At 40.3% G+C, this 27,996-nt stretch overlaps 1 protein-coding gene across 4 annotated transcripts in view; it reads left to right on the top strand.

Annotated features, from left to right (window-relative positions):
- LOC115225785 (integrin beta-1-like) overlaps positions 1-27,996 on the top strand; it is a 180,720-nt gene that overhangs the window by 31,065 nt on the left and 121,659 nt on the right. For 3 of the 4 annotated variants that reach the window (XM_036514635.1, XM_029796738.2, XM_036514634.1), the window contains one exon: positions 20,095-20,127. The exons of the other annotated variant lie outside the window; for it this stretch is intronic. In XM_036514635.1, coding sequence (XP_036370528.1) covers positions 20,095-20,127 — 33 coding nt within the window. The remainder of the gene's footprint in view (positions 1-20,094; positions 20,128-27,996) is intronic. 4 annotated transcript variants of the gene reach the window in all.

Genomic DNA, 27,996 nt, shown 5'->3' with positions numbered 1-27,996 from the left:
CACATGGTTCCAGGTTTAGTCCCAAAGGTCATTTTTGCCGAACCGCTAATGTTACGCTGACGTAATCACACTAGTACTGATTGTCAAGCGGTGGTGAGACACATACATGTATCTTTTCTGTTTGGCTGGCGCGCACGCACACACACACAACACACACACACACACACACACACACACACATACTAGCGTCGGGCTCACAATCATGAGGTAGTGCGTTCGAGACCCGGACCAGACTGTGTGTTGTGTTCTTGAGCAAGACACTTTATTTCACCTTGCTCTAGTTCACTCAGCTGCACAAATGAGTTGTGACGTTGCTGGTGCCAAGCTGTATCGGCCCCTTTGCCTTTCCCTTGGATAACATCAGTGACGTGAAGAAAGGCGGCTGGTATGCATGGGCGACTGTTGGTATTCCATAAGACAACATTACCCGGACTTGTGCCTCAGAGAGGAACTTTCTAGGTGCAATCCCATGGTCATTCATGACTGAGGAGGGTCTTTACTCCTTTTACACACACTCACACACACACACGACTGGCTTCTTTCGGTTTCTGCTTACCAAATCCTCTCAAATTTTTCGTCTGCCCGGGGCAATAGTGGAAGACACTTGTCCAAGGTGCCGTGAAGTGTAACTGAACCCGGAACCATGTGGTTGGGAATCAAACTTCTTAACACCCAACAACTATACACGTCTATACAAACGTGCGATCACATTTTCCTCGCACACATACACTCCTATACATACACACACACACACACACACACACATTTGTATACACACACACACACACATTTCCATGCATTCATGCGCTATTACATCCTAATGAATGCACAGACATACACTATCATAGACGTAAAATATACACACATCATACAAGGCATGGCTGTGTGGTTTGAGTAGCTCGCTTTGGAACCTCGTGATGCTAAGTTCAATCCCGCTGCATGACACCTTGGGCAAATGTCTTCTATTATAACCCTGGGCCAGCCAATACTTAGTGACGGAAATCGTGTGAAAGAAAGCCCCGTTGTGTATGTGTATTTTAGTGTCTGTTTGTCCCCTGTCCCAACGCTTGACAACCGGTGTTAGTTTGTTTACGACCCCGAAACTTGGTTATTAGGCTAAAAAGTTTCCAGAAGAATAAAGTACCAGACTTTGAAATAAGTTCTGGTGTCTGTTAAACACTTCATAGCGGTGCCCCAGCTTGGCCGCCGTCCAAATGATCGAAACGAGTAAAAGGTAAAAGAAAAAAAAAAAGAACACCGCCGCCACCACTACCCCCTGCTTTATCAGCTTTACTCCGACCCTCACCGCACAAATCCCGAAAAGTTGAAGTGGTCACCACACCCATTCTACCTCCCTACCTCCTTCCCTTCACCCCCACCACTCTCTCTCTCTCTCTCAATCTCCCTTTCTCTCTCTCTCTCTCTCTCTCTCCCTCCCTTTCTCTCTCTCTCTCCCTCTCTCTCTCTCTCTTTCGCTGGCCGATCTTACGTCCGATAATAGAAACGCGTGTGTGTGTGTTTCAATTAATTCTTTTCTGAAGATGACCAAATGTCAAGGCGGGGTAGTGGTGGTGGTGGTGGTGGTGGTGGTGAGGCCGGAAGAGTGGTTACTAAAAATAGACGACGTAAATTCCTCGCCCCCAAACCCCACACCACCCCTTCGACTTTGACACATCCTTTAACATTTTTCTCTCTTCTTCCTCCTCCACACACACACACACGCACTCTCTCTTTCTCCACACACACACATGTATCTGTGTATGTACTTATGTATGTACTTTAATTGTGAAGGCGCGTGGCTTAGTGGTTAGGGTGTTCGGCTCACAATCGTAAGTTCGTGAGTTCGATTCCCGACGGTGCGTTGTGTCCTTGCGCAAGGAACCTTATTCCAAGTTGTTCCAGCCCAGTCAGCTGGCAAAAATGAGTAGTACCTGTATTTCAAAGGGTCAGCCTTGTCACATTCTGTGTTACGCTGAATATCCATGAGAAATACTGAAGGGTACGCGTGTCTGTGGAGTACTCAGCCACTTGCAAGTTAATCACATGAGCAGCCTGTTCCATTGATTGTACCAAATGGAACACTCGTTGTCATAAGCGACGGAGTACCAGTTTTTTTATGTATGTATGCACAGAAGTGGATGTGTGGTAAGTAGCTGGCTTACCAACCACATGGTTCTGGGTTCAGTCCCACTGCATGGAACCATGGGCAAGTGTCTTCTACTATAGCCTCGGGCCGACCCCGGAGGAATATGGACTAAGAACGCAAAGATGGACGAAGTATCGGCAAGCATCTTGCCAGGGGTGCTAACCATTCTGCCAGCCCGTCGCCTTTTTATGTTCCAGTATAATGGATTCCAAATGTTGGCACAAGGCCAGCAATTTCAGGAGGAGGGCAAGTTGATTACATCAACCTCAGCATACAATTAGTATTTCACATTACCAATTATTCAAACGCTTGAAGTCGGCGAGTAGCGTGACAGTATCTAAGCAAATATATTCATAAACACATCAAAACATGATGCCCTGCTTCAATCGTTTCAATATTTGACACCTGTAAACTAAGAGATATGATTCAAGAACTTTCAGCTTCTATCAAAATATGCACATTCTAAGTATTGAGTACTTTTTTCTACGTTTGTGAACGCAAACGTTTATGCAGTGCCTCAACATGACTGCTACGACACAATGGAGTCGGTAGAAGAGTGAAAGTGTTTAAAATTCTCTCTACTTAGATTATTTTCACTGTTTAATTTCGTTGCCTTCATTCGTCTAATTCTCTCTACTTATATCTCTCCCTCTTTCTACTTCTATCACTCTCCTGCTCTCTCTGTCTCCCCCACCTGTTTTTTCACTCTTTAAATTCTCTCTGCTACCAATCTCTTATCTTTCTCTCTCCCTCTTCTCTCTCTTAATCAGCTGTACAGGTATTAGTAGGCGAGTAGTAAGCTAATATCCTTTATCTACTAATCTTGTCACTGTCTGCAGAGGTCAAAAAGACCTCACATCTTAACTCCTCCCCCTAGCGCCCTTACTACAAACACTATTCTTGGATGTCTATAAAGTTAAGCGGATGAAACACAGATGTCTTTTCCTCCCCCGTGTACCCCCGACACCCTAATAAACACTTCAGTCCTTCGTAGGCTCTTCACTTACTGAAGTGAGGTACCTAGAATGAAACGCAGTTCTTTTAAAATCACAAATTCGATAAGGTAGGTTCTTTATGCAAGCATGGTTGTGTGGTTAAGCAGCTCACTCTGCAACCATGTGGTGCTGGGTTCAGTCCCACTCCGCGGCATCTTGCGCGGGTGTTTTCTATTATAGCCCCGAGTTGACCAAAGCCGAAACTGTGTGGAAACCTATCGTGTGTGTGTGTGTTTTATCTTTTACTTCAGTCATTTGACAGCAGCCATGTTGGGGCACTGCCTTGAATAATTTTTAGTCGGTTAAAGCCTGATACTGACTCTATCGACGTCTTTTGCCGAACCGCTAAGTTACAGGAACGGTGGTCTCACACACACACATACGACGAATTTCTTTTCGGTTTCCATCTACCAAATCCACTCACAAGGCTTTGGTCGGCCCGAGGCTATAGTAGAAGACAATTGCCCAAGGTGCTAACCCTGACCCTATAAAAAATGTGTGTGTTTTTGAGTTTTCCCCACTACCGCTTGACAACCAGTGCTGACTGGTTTACGGGAACGTAACGTAGCAGTTCGGCAAAAAATTCCGATAGAATAAGTATCAGAATTACTGGTGCCAATTTGTGCGAAAATAAAACTATCAAGTGTGTGTGTGCGTGAAGAGAGAGAGAGAGAGAGAAAGTGAGAGATCTGCAGTGACCCTGGGGCAAAGGAATTAACTTAAAAAGCGACCAATTGGTAGCCGTGACCCTCCCCTCCCCCCAACACCTGCCTTTCCCTTCTCAACGACGCGCAGTAACAGAAAGTGAAATTTTATCTGAGTTAGTTAATTGTTACTTTTAGTTGCGAAATTAACTTTGTTCTAGTTAATTAATTGTTTGTGTGTATGTACGAGTTACAAGTTATACTTTTGTGTGTGTGTGTGTGTGTGTGTGTTTCAGTGTGTATGTGTTAGTATGTGTGTGTGTGTGCGCACGGGCGCGCCGAGGTTTCTGTACGTATACGTGTTATTAGCTTGTGTGTGTTTGTGTGAGTTTGGTGTGTGTATGTGTCTGTCTGAGTTGATAGTATATTGCGTGTTGATATGGCTGTGTCTAAAGAAAAAAACATTTGCTCAGATCACATTTCCACCGTCTTAAATGAAAAGAAAATCACAGCGAAGGACACATTACAATAGGTAATAACTGTCTAGCGTTATTTATAGGAACAGACATAGAGCTGTATGGTTAAGAAGCTAGCTTTGCATCCACCTGCTTTCAGGTTCAATTCCAGTGAGCGGTACTTCGATACATTGGACGTATGCCTAATACAAAAACCCCGGCTCGCCATAATGACTTGTGGAATTTTGTTAGACGGAAACTGGAAGAAGCATATCGTGTATGTATGTCCTTGTTTTGAAATTATGGCGTGGTTCTAAACGAGTTTCACCGTCATGCAAGCGACACCTGTCATTGCCAATCTTCTGTGAAGAACGCGTCTAGTTAGAAGATATTACCTTACTTGGAAACAGGTGACTGTTGGCGACAGGAAGAGCATCCGTCTGTAGAATATTTACTTCAACGGGATCCGTCCGACCCGTGCAAACATGTAAAAGTTAAAATTGTGTGTGTATGTTAGTGTGTACATTTATTAATTTATTTTTAATACCACTTATTCACTGCGGGATTTTGCTTCAGAGATTATCATTCCTCTATGGACTTCGTATGTAAAGCCACATGTAGCTGAACCCCAAAATGATGTCAGCGGGCCAACAGATACGATGTTTCGGCATGACTTCGCCTCTTCAGCAGCAGATACCGTTTCATTATAGAAGGGATCATCTCTTCCTATTTATGCTTGTAAGTTAAGACTTGCGAGCAGGAGTTGATTTAATGTAAGCACACAAAGCAGTGTGCGCATGTCTTTGTGTCTTCCCATCACGTGATAACTGGTGTTGGTTTGTTTACGTGATATGGCTTGTTTACAGTATGTGTGTGTGTGTATGGAATAAAACAGTTTGATTCAAATTCGTAGGTGTTTTCGCTCAATAAATACTCACAACGCCTGGTCTGGGAATCGAAACCGCGATCCTACAGCCGCGAGTCCGCTACCCTAACTACTGGGCCATGCGCCCCCCCCCCTCTCTCTCATATATATATATATATATATGATATATATATATGGTACATATACAATAACAGTTTTTATACGATATCACTACCATTTGGTAGAAAAAAAACTAAGGCAAGATGGTCACTTCTGGAATGTAGCTAATAAACTACTGATCTTGGGGTGGAGAGACAGACAGAAGCAACAACCACCCGTTATTTATTTAATTATTCATTTGCTTTTTATGCGCTGTTTTGAAATAGTTTCGACATAACATGAAACGGAACTTGTGAAGTTTCTAATGGCGAAGGCTTAACCCCGCCAGTCAGCGCCAGAAAATAAAGTAAAAGAGAAAAAAAAAAGACCTTCTTGATACTTACACCCGCTCCCTCCACCCCTTACCCTACGTCTTCACACCACCACCACCGTTTTGTCATCTATCTATGTGTGTGTGTGTGTGTGTGTGTGAACTCATTAGGTTTCCTAAGGAAAGTCTTGAGACAAACGCAATCCTTTTAATTCAACACACGTTGGTAAAAGTTATCTTGTTACAAATATGTACTTGTGTCTCTGTGTGTGTGTGTATATATATATATATATATATATATGTGTGTGTGTGTGTATAATCTGTGTTTGTATATACTCTGTTTGTGTGCGTGTATGGGTGTATGAATGTATATGTTTTATGTATGTTTGTGTGCACATATGTACATATGAAAGCATGCGTGAACGTACGTATGTATGTATGTATGTACATAGCAAGATATGAATATATAAAGTCAGCTGTTTTCGAGTTTCGTTTACGCGTCACCACCATCATCATCATCATCATCATCACAATCTACTTTTCTAAGGGTTCCCCTCCTTCCATCACACTTCATCTGGTTGTTCATTCTATCTCTCTTCCTCCTCTCTCTATTTCTCACACCTTCCTCTTTCTGTCTCCACCACTGTGTCTCTGTCACACTATTTCTTTTTCTTCGCACCCCCCCTACATCTTTCCTATATGATGCATGTATATTATTCAAACCCTTGCTTGAAAAACGACCGAACCCAGATGGTGGCACTTAAGTCCTGACTCAGCTACACTTAGTTCCCGCTAGTGTGTGAGAGAGAGAGACAGGGTCAGCTTATATATATATATGTATATATATATTGTGGGAGAGACAGGGTAAGCGGGGGGAAGAGGAAAAGTAGGATTAATATGTGAAAGAGGATTAATGAATTTGTGTAAAAGAGAGAAAGAGGGGGATTACTGTGTGTGTACGAGAGTCAGTGGTGTTTAGAGTATGCGTGTGAACGAAACAGGGGGGGGGTCCGTGTGTGACCAGTATTTAAGTGTGTGTATGGGAAGGTACTTAGGGAGGGAGAGAATTTGGTGTGTGTATGTGAGAGATTGTTAGTGTGTATGTGATATATATATATATGTGTGTGTATGTGATATATATATATATGTGTGTGTGTGTATATATATATATGTGTGTGTGTGTATATATATATATATATGTGTGTGTGTGTGTGTGTATATATATATACAAAAATATATGAAGTGTGTGTGTGTGTATATATATATATGTTGTGTGGCATATATATATATATATATATGTGTGTGTGTATATATATATATATATATGTGTGTGTTATATATATATATATTATGTGTGTGTGTATATATATATTAATGTGTGTGGTGTATATATATATATTGTGTGTGTGTATATATCAGGTATATGTGATGTTGTGTGTATATATATCTATTATGTGTGTGGTGTATATATATATATATGTGTGTGGTGTGTATATATATATATGTATGTGTGTGTGTGGTGTGTATATATATATGTGATTGTGTGGTGTATATATATATATATCTTGTGTGTGTGTGTATATAATATATGTGTGTGTGTGTGTATATATATATAATATGATGTGTGTGTGTGTGTATTATTATTATATATATCTGTGTGTGTGTGTATATATATATATATATATATATAATATGTGTGTGTGTGTATATATATATCTATATATATATGTGTGTGTGTGTATATATATATATATATATGTGTTGTGTGTATATATATATAATATGTGTGTGTGGTGTATATATATAATATATATTGTGTGTGTGATGTATCTATATATATATATGTGTGTGTGTGTGTATATAATATATATAATATATGTGTGTGGTGTATATATATATATATATTGTGTGTGTTATCTATATATATATGTGTGTGTGTGTATATATATATATATGTGTGTGTGTGTATATATATATATATATGTGTGGTGTGTGTGTGTTTTAGATAGAGGGTCGGTGTTGTGTTCACACTTAGTAAAAGCGACAAGTGGCTCCACCTCTCCTCTACACAATTTCCTCTTTTCCAAACCCAGCAGCTTGTTTTCCTGTCTGCTTCTCTACACATCTCTTCTTTCAAACAAACCACTCCACTTCTGCCATCACCACAATCAACTGCATCGCCGCCGCCGCACCAATGAGAGAGACTCTGTCAATCACGAGCAACTTGCGGCCCGCGAGACTGTCTAAATGGCACGCCTAATAGAGACAAAAAGACGACCTTGGCTGTTTTTAATGATGCAGCTCGTCTGATCGTAAGCCATGGCTCAGGCATTTCGCTTCTCGGATTAAAAGAAAAACTTGACCTTGCCAGCGTCGTGCAGCCTGCTAGAAATAGAAGCTAAATCTTCAAATCACTCCCTGTCTTCACCACCAATGAATGATGTGGTCTTTGTGGTCCTGGACACACGAAAATATGCGGAATATTTTTTTTATCTTTTTACCTGTTTCTGCCATTGGAGTGCGGCGATGCTGGAGCACCTCGGAGAATTTTTAGTCGAATGAATTGTCCCCCAGTATATATTGCTTAAAGCCTGGTACTTATTTTATCGGATCCTTTTGCCGAACCCTAAGTTACGGGGACGTAAAAACCCAAACATCGGTCGTCAAGCGGTGGCGGGGGACAAAGACACACACACACGACGGGCTTCTTTCAGTTTCCGTCTGCTAACTCCACTCAGGGCTTTGGTCAGGTCGGGGCTATAGTAGAAGACACTTACCCAAGGTGCCACGCAATGAGACTGAACCTGGAACCATGTAGTTGGGAAACAAGCTTCTTACCACAGCCACGCCTGACTCTCAGCTTGATCGGAGTTGACCTGTGGTCAAATAACATCCTCTGGTATTTCTAACATTGGTATTACTGCAGCAGCTACTGTTACCTCGACAGCCATCGCTAAGTACTACCACCAACACCACAACAACCAATAGTGTCATCATACCACCCTCAACAACCAACACCACAATTGCTACTATCACTACTACAACCACCACCATCAATGCTACCACCAACACCACTATTGTAATAACCAAAGCTATCAACAGCATACCTTCAATCACCACCACAAACCCTTAGAAATTATATCTGTATTGCATATGCATTGAGTTGGTGCATAATTATTGCGGCTTTTTTTTTTCTTTTCAACAAACTTTATTCAGCAAAAACAATAACGACATGTAACAAAAACATCTTTAAATGATTATTCCGGAGCATATTCACCATCTACTTCAATTACTGCTTCCTATTTGCTTGGCAGACGGTCAGACCGCCATTTAAAGAGGTTTTTGTTAAATATTGTTATTGTTTTTGTTGAATAAAATTTATTGGAAAAAAGCCGCAATAATTATGCACCAAACCAATATTAAGTTCATATACCTACGCTCCAGCTTTGACATTTTTCTTATATCTAATTCTCAATACTTGATTTGTATACGAGTGTTACATCATTTCTCTCTCTCTCTCTCTCTCTCTCTCTCTCTCTCCCTCTCTTTACACACGTGTGTGTGATATTGTGATATATAAGTGTTTGTTTCAAAACTTTACCCTTCCTTCGGTTCACTATGCTGTATGTATAGATGTAACTTGAACTTTTACCTCTCGGTACGATACACACACACACACACACACACACACACACACATACATACACACACGTACATACTGCACCTATATGTGTATGTGTGTTAAATTTTCTCCTCCTTCACCCCAGCTTTTTGTCTACAAGAATTTTTTAAAATCCGGTTTTATAAATAGGAGTGTCTCAAATATGCCTGGTTATTAGACTTCATTTATTATTTACAATAATTATGATATTTAAAAAAAAGAATTTCTTAAGAATGGTGAACTTTGACACTTCAGAGTCTAAAATGGATATATCTCTTGTTAATAAAAGATTTTTTAAACATGGCTCGTGCCGCTAACGAAGTCCAACAAGCTGCAAACGTTTCTAGTTGTTTCCCTTCCTCGGCCCCATTATCATCATCAGCCGGATACCCTCCGATGTTCGGGGGTAAGAGAAGGACTTTGCCAAACTCCTCGGTTCCTTCGATGTTCTGCTGCACGCATGCAACCAGTCTATCCATTCATTGATTATTGTCAGTCCATAAACTTCTTCGTTCAGTTTCCGTCTACCAAATCCGCTATAGTAGAAGACACTTGCCCAAGGTGCTGCGCAGTAGGACTGAACCCGGAACCATGTGGTTGAGAAGCAAGCTTCTTACCACACAGCCCACGGTGAGGAAACTGATGAACCAGTGGTGTGTGGAACAAAATATACTTTGTGATATAGAGACTCTTTTGTCACCGGAAGTGCAGTGAACTGGGTGTTGAGTCTGCTGGAAACGTATAACTACCAACGCCATTGTTGCGTAAAATACATGATAGGAAAACAAATAAATAAAAGTATTAAGATAAATAAAGTAAACAATAATAGACCGGATGTTGTGACGTCAGTGACTCGCTGCTGTCTGTCTGTGTTGTTTGGCGTCAAGGTTCATTTCACACTGTCCGTTTTAACAACTTCGTGGGTCCATTGTACTGAAACTTGAAGAGAGAGAGAGAACGTGTGTATTTTTATGCGTAAAATACGTGTCTAACGACTCTTTGTGTGTGTATACAATTGTATACTTGTATACAATTGCTAATGTTTGTGCGTAAATGCTTGTGTTTTGTGTATGTGTGTGTCTGTATGCTTGTGTTCGTCTATCTGCATGTACTTGTGTGTTTGTGTGTAAGTCTGCTTGTACACGACTATGTGCCTATGTATATAAGCGTGTGCTTCTATATATAAAATGAGGAAGGCCGGTTTGTGGGATTGCCTTAGGTTTCCCGTCCATATTCCAAAAACCTGTTGGCCCAAGACTTCTAAAAAAATTTTTAAAGAAGTCTTGGGCCAACAGGTTTTTTGGGATCTGACGATACACCATGAGGCTTAACCCTTTATGGACTGGAAACCTAAGGTAATCCCATAAACCGGCCTTCCCCATTTTTAATATGTACTGCTCTACATCTTAGACTGTGCTTCTCCTTTTGGATTGATGTTTTTTACATATATATATATATATATATATATATATATATATATATATATATATATATATATATATACTCTTATTTGTTTCTGTCATTTGACTGCAGCCATTTCACACACACACATATACGACGAGCTTCTTTCAGTTTCCGTCTACCAAATCCACTCATAAGGCTTTGGTCGGCCCGAGGCTACAGTTGAAGACACTTGCCCAAGGTGCCACGAAGTGGGACTGAACCCAGAACAATGTGGTTGGAAAGCAAGCTATTTACCACACAGTCACGCCTACGCCTTGCATGTTTCCATGGTGGAATATATTCGTGCGTTAAGTGTGCTTGTGTATACTTAGTAAGCATCATTGTGTGTGTGTGAGAGAGAGAGAGAGAGAGCGAGCGGGGGCAAGCATATTAAGATCTGGCTTCGTTTACACGCCTCGCTGCCCGGTAACCTAAATATATGGTTGGCGACCGCTAATTGCTGTTGGTCCCTATTGTACCCGTATGTGTGTATAGATGTGGGTATACTGAAGGCAGCTTTGATAATAATCAGTAAGAAGTAAAACCTGTTTCATTCGTCTTCAGATGCATGTGTGTGTATGTGTATTCTTGTTTCAGTCATTTGACTGCGACCATGCTGGAGCACCGCCTTTAGTCAAACAAATCAACCCCAGGACTTATTCTTTATAAGCCTAGTATTTATGTTATCGGTCCCTTTTGCCGAACCAGTAAGTTACGGGAACGTAAACACACCAACGCTGGTGAGGGAACAAATACAAAAGCACAAACATACATATATATATATATATATACACACACACGATGGGCTTCTTTCAGTTTCCGTCTATCAAATCCACTGACAAGACTTTGCTTAGGCCAAGACTATAGAAGACTAAGGTACGACACAGTGGGACTGAACTCGGAGCTATCTGGTTAGGGAGCATGCTTCTTATCATACAGCCACACCTGTACCCCCCACCCCCACCCCACACACATGAATATAATCTCTTCAGAGGGAAATATGAATTGAATATTTAATTTCACTGAGTATAATTGAAACAGCTGTCAGGGATAATGATCGATTTGTTGCGGGAGGTGTACAAATTTTTTACCTCCGCCTTATTTAGCAACGTATATATTTGCTGAGTCAGGTATCGAATCTTTCAGTTCAACCATGCAAAACAACCAATCCTAACTGTTCGATGATGTAAGCGATATGAATTGGATTTGTTTAAGGTAGGGTTACACCGGAAATAGAAATAGCTTCAGTAAACAATTGTTTTGACAGTAATGTTTATTTTTTTCATTGAAAAGACATTGAAACACCTTAATAGATAAATCAGATTTTTCTGACATTTTCTCCCACTGACGACATAGTTTTAAATATAGAACGTTTTGTAATTCATTCATGTTTTGATAATGACATGGAATTATCTATTTCTTTACTACCCACAAGGGGCTAAACACAGAGGGGACAAACAAGGACAGACAAACGGATTAAGTCGATTATATCGACCCCAGTGCGTAACTGGTACTTATTTAATCGACCCCGAAAGGATGAAAGGCAAAGTCGACCTCGGCGGAATTTGAACTCAGAACGTAACGACAGACGAAATACGGCTACGCATTTCGCCCGGCGGCTAACGTTTCTGCCAGCAGACGTGGCTGTGTGGTTTACAAGTTCGCTTTACGACCACTTGGTTTCGGGTTCAGTCCCACTGCACGGCGTCTTCAGCAACTGTCTTCTACTATAAACTGATCAAAGGTTTGTGTGTGGTTTTGGTCGGTGGAAAATGAAAGATGCACATATATTTATGTATGCATGTGTGTGTATGTGTATATATGTGTTTGTAGGTGTGGCTGTTTCAGTCCCACTGCGTGACACCTTGGGCAAATGTCTTCTAGTGTAGCCAACCAAAACCTTGCGAGTGGATTTGGGAGACGGAAACTGAAAGAAGCCCGCCGTATAGATATATATATGTATATATTTATGCGTGTGTCTGTGTTTGTCCCCCACACCCCATCGCTTGACAACCGATGTTGGTGTGTTTACGTCTCCGTAACAATAGCGGTTCGGCAGAAGAGACCGATATATTAAGTACTAGGCTTACAACGAATAAGTTCAGGGGTCGATTTCTTCGACTAAAAGGCGGTGCTCCAGCATGGCCGCAGTCAAATGACTGAAACAAACAAAAGAATAAAAGAAAAATATATATATATGTATGTGTATATATTATATATATATATATATATAATATATATATATATATGTCCTATATATATATATATATATATATTATATATATAATGTCCTATATATATATATATATATATATATATATATACATGCGTATGTGTTTATATGTGTGTGCATATATGTGCGTACATATGTTTGTGTGTGTATATAATATATATATATATATATATACATGTTTGTTTGTGTGTCTGTGTCTATCCCCCACCATCGCTTGACAACCAATGTTGGTGTGTTTACGTCCCCATAACTTTGCGATTCGGTAAAAAGACCCCGATAGAATAAATACTAGGCTTACAAAGAATAAGTCCTAGAGTCGAATTGTTCGACTAAAGATGGTGCTCCAGTATAGCCACAGTCAAATGACTGAAACAAAAGAATAGGCATGTGTGTGTATGTATATATGTGTGTGTGTCTGTGTGTACATATACAGACATACATATATACGCATATATATATATATATATATATATTATATATATATATATTTACACATATATACATATGTGGAGTGGAGCATGAATGTTGTGTTTACCTCGACACAACTTAGCGGTTCGGCAAGAAAGACCAATGTAATAAGTATTAGAAAGAAAAAGGTATTGGAGTCGACTCTCGACTGAAGCCTTCAAAGCGGTATTCTAGTATGGCTGCCATCCAATGACTAAAACCTGTAAAAGCGCATCGACACAAGATTTCATACAAGAGTTCTATAAAGATAATAAAAAAAAGTTTTGGATTATGTAGAGCCAAATAAACGAGTTAAATTATAAGAAGGGATGGTCACGAGCGGAACGCTTTTCGCTTCCGATTGAAAGCACTCTAGCCGCGACCATCCCATCTATTATCTCATATATTTGAGAATGTATATAAAAAAAATAAGTAAACAAATGGACTGAGTGCTTCCAAATATGGTATGATTAAGATTATTGGAATCGTCACGGTTAGAACACACCTTTACTTCTGATCAAAGGTATTCCATCCACGACTATCCCACCTTTTATTTTATACATGGGCGTAAGCGTGGCCAAGTAGTAAGAAGCTTCCTTCTCAACCACATGGTTCCGGGTTCAGTCCCACTGCGTGGCACCTTGGCCAGGTGCCTCAAGCCGTCCAAAGCCTTTGTAAGTGGATTTGGTAGATGGAAACTGAAAGAAGCCCGTCATTAAAGTGTGTTTTTACAGCGTGGCACCTTGGGCAAGTGTCTTCTACTATATCCCTGGGTCCACCAAAGCCTTGTGAGTGGATTGTGTGTGTGCGCGCGCCTATTTGTATTTGTGTTCATCCCCCTGCTTAACAACCGGTGTTGGTGGGTTTACGTCTTCGTAACGTAGCGGTTTGCCAAAAGAGACCAACAGATTAAGAACCAGGCTTAAAAAGAAAAATACTGAAGTCGATTTGTTCGACTAAAACCCTTCAAGGCAGTGCCCCAGCATGGCCGCAATCTAATGAATGAAACCAGTGAAAGGTAAAAAGATGCATTTCTTTACAAGAAGCAAAGCAGCAAGGTTTCTTTGTCCGACGCTTTTCACAGTTGAACGCGTTTCTGGCCTCTGAAGCGAATTGTCTTCGTGAGTGTTGTTGCAAACCTAAATAAGTGAACGTGTGAAAACCAAAACTACGTTGGTGTGTTTACGTTCCCGTAACTTACTGGTTCGGCAAAAGGGACCAATAACATAAATACTAGGCTTATAAAGAATAAGTCCTGGGGTTGATTTGCTCGATTAAAGGCGGTGCTCCAGCATGGCCGCAGTCAAATGACGGAAACCAGTAAACAAGTAAAAGAGTAAAAGAGAGAGTAAGTTAATGTATGAAAAGCAAAATTTTGAAAGAAGTTTCTGTGAAAGTAGTTTTTAAACGTCGAATGCAGGCGTCCACCAGAATAAAAGTAACCAGAGGTATCCCATATTTTAAAAAATTGTCGATAGCTTCTGAGTTAGATGGTAAGGGAGAAAATGGCTGCTGTTTGGCCTCGAGTCGAGTAGGGGCTATAAAGGTCATGGCATACCCCTTTCATCCCTATTCAGCAACCGTCACTTTATTTAGTGGAAGGTTCACGGAAGGGGCTAGTGATGAGTGATGTCTCTTTCGTCCTTTCAGCTCACTGGTCAAAGTTGTTGACATCTACATACCACAATCATACACAGACACATCATGTTGTGTCTGTCTGTACGAATGTGTATGTGTGTGTATATATATATATATATATATATATATACACACACACACACACACACATATATGTAAAAAAACTTACTGTTGACAGACACATACTCACACGCATGTATATGTATATACGCAGATATCTATATACATGCTTTCATTCAGTCATACGACAGACGCGCATAGACGTCATGGTTTGTGTATGTGTACGTGTGTGTGTGTATATATATATATATATATATATATATATATATATATATATAGGAGGTGTTGTGTGTATATATTTATATATATATATAGGAAGGTGTGTGTGTATATATATATATATATATTGGAAGGTATGTATGTATATATATATATATATATATATATATATATATATTTTGGAAGTGTGTGTGTGTATGTATGTATATATATATATATATATATATATATATATATATATATATATATTATTGGGAAGGTGTGTGTGTGTGTATATATATATAATATATAATCTCAATCTCCAGAGAATTTCTTTCATCACCATTACTTCCAGTTCCCTTCTCCACCGCCAACACTTCAAGTTTCTGTCACTCTACACCACCCCCACCGGCAGCCATTGATACGCGGCGATGTTCTCATTATGTGTGTGTGCGCATATGTATATATATATATATATAGCAAGAGAGAGAAGCGATCACGTTTGTGCGGTTGTCCTCCCCACCACTCGGTAATCGGTGTCGGTTTGCTTGCTTCCCGTAACTCAGCGATTCAGCAACACACCGAGAGATTTATGTACCAAACTAACAAGAAAAACAAAAAACATACCAGGATAAATTTGTTCAGCTAAACCAGTGGTTTGCCATTGCGGTACGTCAACTAAACTCAAAATTTCATATATATATATATATATATATATTTGTCCCCCAACATCGCTTGACAACCGATGCTGGTGTGTTTACGTCCTCGTAACTTAGCAGACCGATAGAATAAGTACTAGGCTTACAAATGATAAGTTCTGGGGTCGATTTGTTCGACTAAAAGGGGTCCGTCGGAAAACTCATTTAAATAAAAGGGGTCCTTGTTAGTGACAAAGTTTGGGAACTACTGGGCTAAACCCTTCAATGCAGTGCTCCAGCATTGCCGCATTCTAATGATTGAAACAGATAGATAGATAGATAGATAGATAGATAGATAGATAGATAGATGGATACACAGACAAATGTGTGCTTCTATGTATATAATATATGCATATATACATGTATACCCCATACATTCACACACAGAACGGAGAGAGTGCTAAAAGGGATCGTTTATATTCACTCAATAACACAAGTGACCTTCCGAATTCTACAAACAAATTTGATTTAGGGGTGAGGAAGGGACACAATAATAAGAGATGTGCGTGTATGAGTGTGTTATTGAATGAATAGCGGTTGAGAGAGGACGGCTTCCATTCATGATGTACATCAAAGATACCCATCCTTCTGTCATCACATAGACACGCACACACGCAGAAACACATACATAAAGATAAAAAATACACACACACATCCTTCGTTCGTGGAGCTACTGACACGTCCATCGTCACCATCACTATCTTTTAGCGCCTATGTAGGAGCCGATGCCTTTTCGATCGATGCAGTAGAAAGAACAGCTAAATCTCACTCATATCACACCTTAACCGTCCTAGAAAATGTCACATAATACAACGGGTAGAATCAGCTTCCCAGCACGTAAAGAAAAGTCAAAATGGCCGCATCTGTAATGTCTATGACCATACGTCAGCTCGATCAGGGCTAACCTGGGTTTAAATAACAACAACCGCCACTAACCAGGAACCACCTTTTGCTTTCGTCTAGCGTCTTTTCAAAACGGAGCAGATGAGGTTGTGGAGGTCAACAAATTGACTGACATTAAAGTTACACACACGGGCTGAGAGAAGAAAGGAAGAGAGAGAGAGACGATGTGGTGGGATGGGTGGACTAGGAAATGATGATGTTTGCAGTGAAATGGGTGGTGGTGGTGGTGACAGATGTTAGCAATTCTCTATTCATCCTCATCATTTCGCCACCGCAACGCCGTCACTTATCTCCCCCACCACCTCCAATTACACCACGAATCAGAGAGGAAGTTAGACTACAAACGTTTATGTCTATGTGGTCGCTCGATGTGTTAAATATAGCAGTCAAATGTTAATCCAGTCACATCCTAAGAAAATAATAATAATAATAATAATCCTTTCCACTATAGGTACAAGGCCTGCAATTTCGGGGGAGGGTACTAGTTGATTACTACGACCTTAGGGCTCGACTTGTACTTATTTTATCGACCTTGAAATGATGAGAGACAAAGTTGACCTCGGCGAAATTTGAACTCAAATCTTCAAGACGAATGGAATGCCGCCAAAGTAACCATTCTGCCAGCTCGCCGCCATAATAATAATAATAGGCGCAGGAGCGGCTGTGTGGTTAGTAGCTTGCTTACCAACCACATGGTTCCGGGTTCAGTCCCACTGCGTGGCACCTTGGGCAAGTGTCTTCTACTATAGCCTCGGGCCAACCAAAACCTTGTGAATGGATTTGGTAGACGGAAACTGAAAGAAGCCCGTCGTATATATGTATATATATACGTGTGTGTGTATATGTTTGTGTGTCTGCCCCAACATCGCTTGACAACCGATCCTGGTGTGTTTACATCCCCGTCACTTAGCGGTTCGGCAAAAGAGACTGATAGAATAAGTACTAGGCTTACAAAGAATAAGTCCTGGGGTCGATTTGCTCGACTGAAGGCTGTGCTCCAGCATGGCCGCAGTCAAATGACTGAAACAAGTAAAAGAGTAAAGAGAATAATAATAATAATAATAATAATAATAATAATAATAATAATAATCCTTTCTAATATAGGAATAAGGCCTGAAAATTTGTGGTAGGGGACTAGTCGTTTACATCGACCCCTATTCTCAACTGGTACTTAGTTTATCGACTCTGAAATGAAGAAAGGCTAAGTCAACCTCGGTGGAATGTGAACTCAGAACATGAAGAAGAAATGACCGCTCGGCGTGCTAACGATTCTGCCAGTTCACCTCCGTAATAATAATAATAATAATATAATAATAATAATAATAATAACAGCAACAAAAGGCTTAACTGTTACTCCCAAATATGTGTGACCCGGTTTGTAGATTGTACCGTGTTTTCTCTAATTGTTTTAAGAGTCTGTGTAGTCGCCAGCCGACGCACACACCTTTGTCCTCATACCTTTTGACTCAGCAGAACGCTAAGGATTTTACAGCTGGAAGAGAAAGAGTGACGGAATGGATGCATCGGCACCAAGGTGGTACTTACCGCTGAGTAGACTGGTGCAACATGGAATGAAGTGCCTTGTTTAACCCTTAGCCTGTCCAAAGCATTTTTATAAGTTTTCTTAAACGACCATGCTTGTTTTCAGACGTCTGGTTAGCCTTTTCTTAAAATACATATTCTGAGTAATATGAAGCTTTCCTTTCCTATGTCCCAAGTTACTCAAAGACACCCCCCTCCTATATACTCTTTGTTTTTTACTTGTTTCAGTCATTTGACTGTGGCCATGCTGGAGCACCACCTTTAGTCGAGCAAATCGACCCCAGGACTTATTCTTTGTAAGCCTAGTACTTATTCTATCGGTCTCTTTTGCCGAACCGCTAAGTGACGGGGACGTAAACACACCAGCATCGGTTGTCAAGCGATGTTGTGGGGACAAACACATACATATATACGACGGGCTTCTTTCAGTTTCCGTCTACCAAATCCACTCACAAGGCTTTGGTCGGCCCGAGACTATAGTAGAAGACACTTGCCCAAGGTGCCACGTAGTAGGACTGAACCCTGAACAATGTGGTTCGTAAGCAAGCTACTTACCACGCAGCCACTCCTACGCCTATTACTATACATATATAGTAATAACAACAATCATCCTTGGATGGAATTTATAAACATTTAATGCATCTCTACAGGCATTTCCACAAATCACATGACTCTTGAGATGATTACAGTGTAGTCTGTAGTATCCGTGGGCATCGAGTAGGTCATTTTCATGGGTTCATTTCTTCAGGCGATATAACATAAGTGGATGTTTAACAGAGGGTCGTTTATCCCTTTTGATTAATGCTTGCATATTCAAAACGTTTCCCGTAGCCACATGTGAATCGTTGGCGAATTTTATTCCTCCGTTTTCCTTTTCTATTGGACTTTCCTCTGTTTCTGAAGAAGAGCTTTGCGCGAAACGTTAAACCACTTTTTCCCCTTCCCTGAGCGTTTGCTAATACTGTACATGCACAAAGTGCTCGCGTTGTTGTTTTTTTGTGTTTGTTCTTCGTTTTTTTTTTTGTTTTTTTTTGTGGCGGGGATTTACTATATATATCGTTTGGAAAGCAAACTTCGCACCACTGACACACACTTATATATACGATGAACTTACAGTTTCCGTCAATCAAATTCTCTCACATGGCATTGGTTGACCGGTGGCTATAGTAGAAATTATTTACTCAAAGAACCGCGCAGGGGGACTGAACCCAAAACATGGTTCCAAATCTAGTTTCTTGACCACACAGCTATGTATTTATGCGCACACACACACATACACACGTTATTGACATGAATATTCTGTATAACTTAGGGTGAATATAATGTAAGAAAGCCACAAAACTGCAGTTTCCTCTCGAGAAAGAATCTCGTATATAGTGCTAAAAAGCACAATAATATCAGTAGCAGACGGAAACTATGCGTCCTTCCTTTTATTTCAAAACAGCGTGATATGAATGAGATTTTGCTGCTATATTTAGTACATCGTGCAAGCCTGGGGAGGCCCTCTTAGCTCGGTCTCGTTGTAGAATATTGTAATGTATGGTTAGCGTTGCTTGTTTTTTTTCTCTCTCTCTTTCTCTCTTTTATTGGTTCCACTTTTTTTCTCTCTCTCTCTCTTCAAGCCACAATGGCAGTCTATCTGCCTGTCTGTCTGTTTGTATTTCTCTCTCCTTTATCGAATCTTAATCAATAATTCAATAATTAAACATTGATTATCTGAATTGTTTCGTTCATAGGAGTTGAGTCTACTCCTGCGGCACCACGTGGAGGTAAGAAACCCGTCAGGTTCATGTTGTGGTCGTCGGTGCTGTTGTTGTTGTTGTTCTTTGTAACGTTTATGGAATTTGACGTGTTTTGTATTTTATATTGTAGACTTTGTTCTTGTCTTACAGTGAAGTATTTAAGTCTTTCGTGATTTATTTCTGTAATGTCTTATGTTGTATTGTTGTTCTGTTTTATGTAGTGTTGAGGTGCTGTGAAACATATGTTGTCGTGTATTATATGTGTATATGTTTGTGTATATGTGTGGATGTGTGGTAAGAAGCTTGCTTGCGTGGCAGCTTGGGCAAGTCTCTTCTACTATAGCCTCGGACTGACCAAGACCTTGTGAGTAGATTTGGTAGACGGAAATTGAAAGAAGCCCGTTGTGAGTGGCTGTGTGGTAAATAGCTTGCTTACCAACCACATGGTTCCGGGTTCAGTCCCACTGCATGGCACCTTGGGCAAGTGTCTTCTACTATAACCTCGGGCCGACAAAAGCCTTGTGAGTGGATTTGGTAGACGGAAACTTAAAGAAGCCTGTCGTATATATGTATACATGTATATGTATGTGTGTATATGTTTGTGTGTCTGTTTGCCCCGCCCCCCCCAGTATCGCTTGACAACCGATGTTGGTGTGTTTACGTCCCCGTAACTAGCGGTTCGGCAAAAGAGACCGATAAAATAAGTACTAGGCTTACAAAGAATAAGTCCTGGGGTCGATTTGCTCGACTAAAGGCGGTGCTCCAGCATGGCAACTGTCAAATGACAGAAACAAGTAAAAGAGTGTGTGTGTGTGTGTGTGTGCTTGTCTTTGTCGCCCCACCAACTCTTGACAACCGGTGTTGGTGTGTTTATGTCCCCCGTAACTTGGCGGTTCGGCTTACTAAAGAAAATAACCCCCGTAGTCGATAAATTCTACTAAAACTTTTTCAAGGCATTGCACCAGCATGGTCGCAATCTAATGACTGAAGCAAGTAAAAGATAAAAGACATCATTCTGCCTCTCCACATAATTACTTTTCGTTAGTGTTAACATATTTACTGTTGGGAGAATTAAGAAGTTGATTATTAATAATTACGGGGTGAATGAAAATACCTGAAACATTTAACAAAATTTATCAGTAACTCGTTTTGTGTGGGGTGTGTGTTTAAGGGAAGTAAGAGGGATGTCTCAGGGTGTATAGGAATGTATGTATAAGGATTGTTGTGTGTGTGTTTGTAGTTTGGACAAAAAGTGAACCCAACCCAATCCTAGCCATATCGCACTTATCTCATCATTAAACCTTTTGTTGGCATTTATGGCGGAAATTGTGGTTTTTCCGCCGTCTTCTCAGCACCAGTTTGTGTGTGTGAGTGCAGTACATGTGTGTGTGTGTGTGTGTGTGTGTGTGTGTGTGTGTGTGTGTGTGTGTGTGTGTTTGTGTGCGTGCGTGTATATATGTACATGTCTGTATATGTGTGCGTGGTTGTGAGTGTATATGTATGGATGTATTTGTGTATGTGTGTGTATGTATATGCGTACATTACAGGTGTGTGTGTGTGTGTGTGTGTGTGTGTGAAGGCGCATGGCTTAGTGGTTAGAGCGTCAGGCTCACAATCATGTGATAGTGAGTTCTTGAGCAAGACACTTTATTTCACGTTGCTCCAGTTCACTCAGAATACAACAGAGGTCGCCACCACCCCCTGCCGGAGCCTCGTGGAGCCTTAAGGTGTTTTCCCTCAATAAACACTCACAACGCCCAGTCTGGGAATCGAAACCGTGATCCTACGACAGCGAGTCCGCTGCCCCAACCACTGGGCCATTGCGCCTACACACACACACACACACACACACCACACATATATATAATATTGGTATTCAGTTTTCTTGTTCTTTGCGTATTACCTGAAGCTGGGTATTTAACCCTCGTCGCACGTGCGTAGGGGCGGGGGTGTATGTTTTCCAAAGACGAGTGAATATATGAACGGATATAATATATTTGCGTGGATCTTTGTACCTACATATACACACAATATCCCTTTCCATTTCCATATATGCACGTGTGTGTGTGTATCTATACGTGCGTATATGTATATCGTTTACTTGTTCCAGCCATTAGACAGCGTCCGTGCTGGAGCACGGCCTTGAGGATTTTTTAGTCGAATGAATCGGACCCAGTACTTATAGCGTTTTTTTTTTATTTTTCGTAAATCTGGTACTATTTTCTCGGTCTCTTTTTCCCGAACCGCTAAGTTACATTAACACACCAACACCTGTGATGGGGAGACACACACACACACACACACACACACACATACACGACAGGCTTCTTTCAGTTTCCGTCTACCGAGACTATAGTGGAAACCCAAGGGGGCCACACAGTGGACTGAACTCGGAATCTTACCACAGAGGCACGCCTGCACATGTCTATATTCATAGCTATCTTACCGTTTTTACCAATACATCAAAGTTTTACTTTGTATCGGCCCCTTTTACTTTTACGCAAAGTAAATAATTTTTTAAACCAAGTAAATAAATTATTTTTATAAACCAACTGAGGTTAGAGTTAGGTTTAGGATTAGGGTTAAAAAGACTACTTACGACTAGCTAGCGCCGATGCGCGAGTGCGCGCACCGGGACCACTGTTCGCTAGTAGTACCTAATGTGTGTGTGTATACACACATGTAAAAGTAACATATCCACTGTGTCAGGAGGTCAAAGAAAATACCAAAAAAGCAATTCCGCTACTCCCTCCCCGGCTCCCTTCACCCACCCCACTCCACCTCATGCACCCCTGCTCTCGAACGACCCCACCGATATCATTGGCAGAGAGAAAAACAAAGAGGGCTGGAGAGGAATTGAGGGCAGGGAGTCTTCCTAGACGTACGTACCTCTGTAACATCTTGTCTAATTATGTAGCGTGCATGCGTGTGTGTGTGTGTGTGTGTGTGTCGGATAAAGGATGTGTGTTTATGAAGGATGTATCGGATAAAAGATGTGTGTTTATGAAGTGTCAGACACAGGATTCTTGTAGTCTCGTCTAAAAGCAATTACTTCTTTTCGGGTTTTTTTTTACGTAAAATCTTTTAGTTTTTCATAATTTTTCTTATTTGTTCTCTTATTTATCTTGTAATCACAGCCAAGACTAATAGCTATGGTTGTTTCGTCTACTCTCTACTACTACTACTACTACTACTACTACTATCATGATGAAGGCGGCGAGCTGGGTGAATCGTTAGCACGCCGGCCGAAATGCTTAGCGGCATTTCGTCCGTCTTTACGTTCTGAGTTCAAATTACGCCGAGGTCGACTTTGCCTTTCATCCTTTCGGGGTCAATAAATTAAATATCAGTTACGCACTGGGGTCGATGTAATCAACTTAATCCGTTTGTCTGTCCTTGTTTGTCCCCTCTGTGTTTAGCCCCTTGTGGGCAATAAAGAAATAAGAAACGTTAGCACCCCGGGCAAAATGTTTAGCGGCATTTCGTTTGTCCTTACATTCCGAGTTCAAATTCCGCCGAAGTCGACTTTGCCTGTCATCCTTTCGAAGTCGATAAAATAAGTACCACTTGAACCCTGATTTCGATGTAATCGACTTAATCCCCTGTACTTGCTGGCCTCGTGCCGAAATTTGAAACCAATACTTTATGAATTTTAGATCTGTATGTAACTGTGTTTTTGTGTGGTGTGCAGTTGTCTACTTATTTATGTTGTTGTGTTGCAACATGTGGTGTACATTTGTATGTAAATATATGAATGTATTTGTGTATTATTTATTATTTTTGTTGTTGTTGAGTGAGAGAGCGGTGCATGCCATCTATTATTATTGTTATTATTATTTGTTTTGTCCTGTGCTGTCCATAATATTTTTCTTAATGTAAACCTTTGTGGTTAATATTATTGTGTGTATTATTATTATTATTATTATTATTATTGATTGAGAGAGTAGTGCATGTCATCAAAGTGACACTGGGGTAAAATATACGAAGCCCAATATACCCATCATGACTACCCGTCTGACAAGGGTACACTAGGCATATGCATCGCAACCTTATGTGCACAACATGGTGATCTCGTATCAAGATTAACAGCACATGACCTTGCAGGTGGGGCCCAGTTAGAATTTTCTTCAGGTTGAGTAGCCCATCCCGCTCAAAAGGTCCCTGAATAAGGGTTGTTTAAGGATGTTGAAAGAACCATCCATGTTTACAGAGGTGAATTATTCAAACCCCAAAGAATACCTCTCAACACATGGCTATGATGATCCCCTACTACTTCTGCTCGTGGTCAGAGATGCACATATCGTCAGCCACTAAGGGACATGCTCAACTTGTTAAAGTCAAACAACTGACAAGCAAATCTGTGGTATTGAGCAGAATATTTGCTGTAGCCCATCTTTTATACCAAGACCAAACAATGTACATGATAACACTTCCAGTCGGTTAAGATCAGAAGCCATGAGAGTCACTGCCTGTATTATTATTATTATTATTATTATTGAGTGAGAAAGCAGTGCATGCCATCAAAGTGACACTGGGGTAAAATATACGAAGCCCAGTATACCCATCATGACTACCCATCTGACAAGGGTACACTAGGCACCATGCATCGCAACCCTATGTGCACAAAATGGTGATCTCGTATCAAGATTAACAGCGCATGACCTTGCAAGTGAAGCCCAGTTAGAATTTTCTTCAGGTCGAATAGCTCATCCCACTCAAAAGGTTCCTGAATAAGGTTTGTTTTAAAGATAATGAACAAAACACTCATGTTTCCAGAGGTGAATTATCCAAACCCCAAAGAATCCCTCTCAACACATGGCTATGATGCTCCCCACTACTTCTGCTCATGATCAGAGATACGCATAGCGTCAGCCACTAAGGGACATGCTCAACTGGTTACGTCGAACAACTGATAAGCAAATCTGTGATATTGAGCAGAATATTTGCTGCAGCCCATCTTTTATACTTAGACAAAACGTGTACATGATAACACTTGCAGTCGGTTAAGATCTGAAGCCATGAGAGCCAGTTCGTGTTGTTTTTGTTGTTAGGCGGCGAGCTGGCAGAAACGTTAGCACGCCGACATTTCGTCTGCCGTTACGTTCTGAGTTCAAATTCCGCCAAGGTCGACTTTGCCTTTCATCCTTTCGGGGTCGATAAATTAAGTACCAGTTACGTACTGGGTCGATGTAATTGACTTAATCCGTTTGTTCCCTCTGTGTTTAGTCCCTTGTGGGTAGTAAAGAAATAGGTATTTCGTCTGTCTTCGCGTTCTGGGTTCAAACGCCACCGGGGTCGACTTTGCCTTTCATCCTTTCGGGGTCAATAAATTACCAGTTACGCACTGGGGCCGATGTAATTGACTCATCCTCTTCCCCACAAGTTTCAGGCCTTGGATTATTATTATTATTATGGCAGCGATCTGGCAGAACCGTGTTAGCATCCCGGACAAAATGCTTAGCAGTAATTCGTCCGTCTACTTTGTTGAAGTCAGCTTTGCTTTTCATTCTTTCGGGGTCGATAAGTTAAGTACCAGTGAAGCACTGGGACGATGTAATCGACTTACACCTCCCCACAAACAATTCGGGTTTCATGTCTATAGCAAAATAGATTACTATTCTTCTTCTTCTTCTTATTATTATTATTATTAAGGCGATGAGGTGGCGCGATTAATTTGAAGACATGTTAGTTGCTATTTCTAGCAGATTTCACGACTAGGTGGAAATTCCTCCCTCGCTGGAGGTGGAAGTCCCTCCTATCTTAAATTTTCAAAACAACGTCTCAGTGTTATTTTAAAATAGAAATCACGCGTTTTAATTCTTAAAATCTTAAACAGCCTTGTTACTTAGCTTAAGGCTAGTCCTGATAATAGAGTAATAGTGGTGATAGAAGTATCGTTGTTTAGTTCCAGGTCAGCTCTGCGATAATGAAGTAATGTTAATAACGTCTGTTTGGCGATGGTTGTGAATGCAGCGTTCTTTATCTTTGCTCTTGTCGGTAGATGGGAACTGAAAAAGCCATTAGTATGTATTCTTGTGTGTGTGTCTGAGTCCTTGTCTGGACATCATGTGATTGTTGTGAACTAGCAAACTAAGCTTCACCGTTCCAATCTTCCGTGGAAACTCCCAGCTATGGAGAAATATTACCATGCGTGAGAATATCACCAGATGAAATGGCATGGTTATGCAAGAAAACGATTTATTTAATGTTCTCTAATATATTATGCAATTGAATTCGGATTTGAAAATAAATCATGCCATTGAACCGCGTGTAATGATGTTTTGAACTAATTGTTTTTTTGTCATATACATGTGTGTGTGTGTGTGTGTGTTTATATATATATATATCTCTTATTATAAAAGGCAGATTTTATCTGCCTCCCTTTGGGAGTTATACAAATCTACAATATAGGATTTCTTCAATTACAATTTACCTAGCAATTTTAAGAGTACAATGCATCGCGTCATGCCAGGTCCAGTTTTTAAAATTTAAACTCCAATTAAGCAAAATTTACAGAAAACTCACATTCTGGTGTGTGTGTCAAATGCTTTTCTTAGTCTGGTTTACACCACACGCAAACGCACACACACACAAAGGGAGCGAATTGTTTCACTGACGCTATCACCCTTCTCTTCCTTTGTTTTTGCAAGTTTGCAGCTATTAAAGTGAAAACAGTGAATCCGACAGCGATAAAGAAAACGAATTGGTACCTGAATGGAGTGAAAATTTAAAAACTGTTTTCTGAAGAAACTGGACCAAGCCACAGACTTTCCCAGAAGAGTAAAGCCTTAGACTATTTCTATTTACTTTTTCGAATGAGCCTATTTGAAATCATTACGCTAAACGTAAACAAACCGAAAGAAAGGATAGTTTGTTATTTCCCACAACCTTAAATGAAATTAAGGCCTATTTTGCCATAAATATTATTATGGGTATCAGAAAGTTACCCAGAATAACAAATTCTATCGTAAAATTTTGTTGTATACCCAATTGAATATTAGCTAATAACCCATTTTCTATAGCGATGTTTGAACAAAATTTTAATATTTTACAGAAAGTTACCCAGAATAACAACGAGCCCTTCTGGGTATTAGCGCGCGTCTACGATGAGTCTACGATTTAAAAAAAAATTACCATCATATTTTTCCATTTTAATGCATTTTTTTCGCTTTTATATAAGGGAAGTAACTCTCTAAAAATATCTACGATGTGTCAACGATTTAAAGAAAAATTTACCTTAATTTTTTTTCAATTTTTAATGCATTTTTTTGCTACTTTTTGGCTATAACTCTCTAAAAATGCTTATATAGTTATTTCCCTTACAACCCGAGCAACGCCGGGCGATACTGCTAGTATATATATATATGAGACAGAGTTGTGTGTATGTTGATGCAGCTACCATCTGAAGATTGCTGTAAAAGATGAAAGTACTTGCCATATTATAATATGTAATGTAAAAAATTCAAAATCAAAAGGTAAAAATCAGGCTAAGGTGAAACTTGATTGACTTGTGTGTGTGTGTGTGTAGCTTATGTAATATCGCGCGGAAAAAACTTCAAAGAACTTCAATGGAGGTGTGTGAATGTGTGTGTAAATATGTATGTGGGTGCTTTCCAAAAACCCGTCTTGAAAAATGCTGCCAACTTGTGTTTGTATGTGTGAAAGGGAAGTGGTGGGGAGAAGTTCATGTAAGATCTTGAAAACTGCTTACATTTTTTATAAGTCTACATAAATCATTCACCGCTAATGTATGAATGAGTTGGTAATTGTAAGTGTGGTGGTGGTGGCGAGGGTGATGTGGAAATTGGGTTGTAGTGACGGTGGGAGTATAGCGTTAATATGGTGGTGGGAGTTACGAATTAATGTGGTGGCTGAGGGAGTTGAGAATTAATGTAG

This window comes from Octopus sinensis, linkage group LG28 (assembly GCF_006345805.1).
Source record: "Octopus sinensis linkage group LG28, ASM634580v1, whole genome shotgun sequence".
In the NCBI taxonomy this organism is placed as follows: Eukaryota; Metazoa; Mollusca; class Cephalopoda; order Octopoda; family Octopodidae; genus Octopus; species Octopus sinensis.
This window is presented reverse-complemented; position numbering and strand designations above follow the sequence as displayed.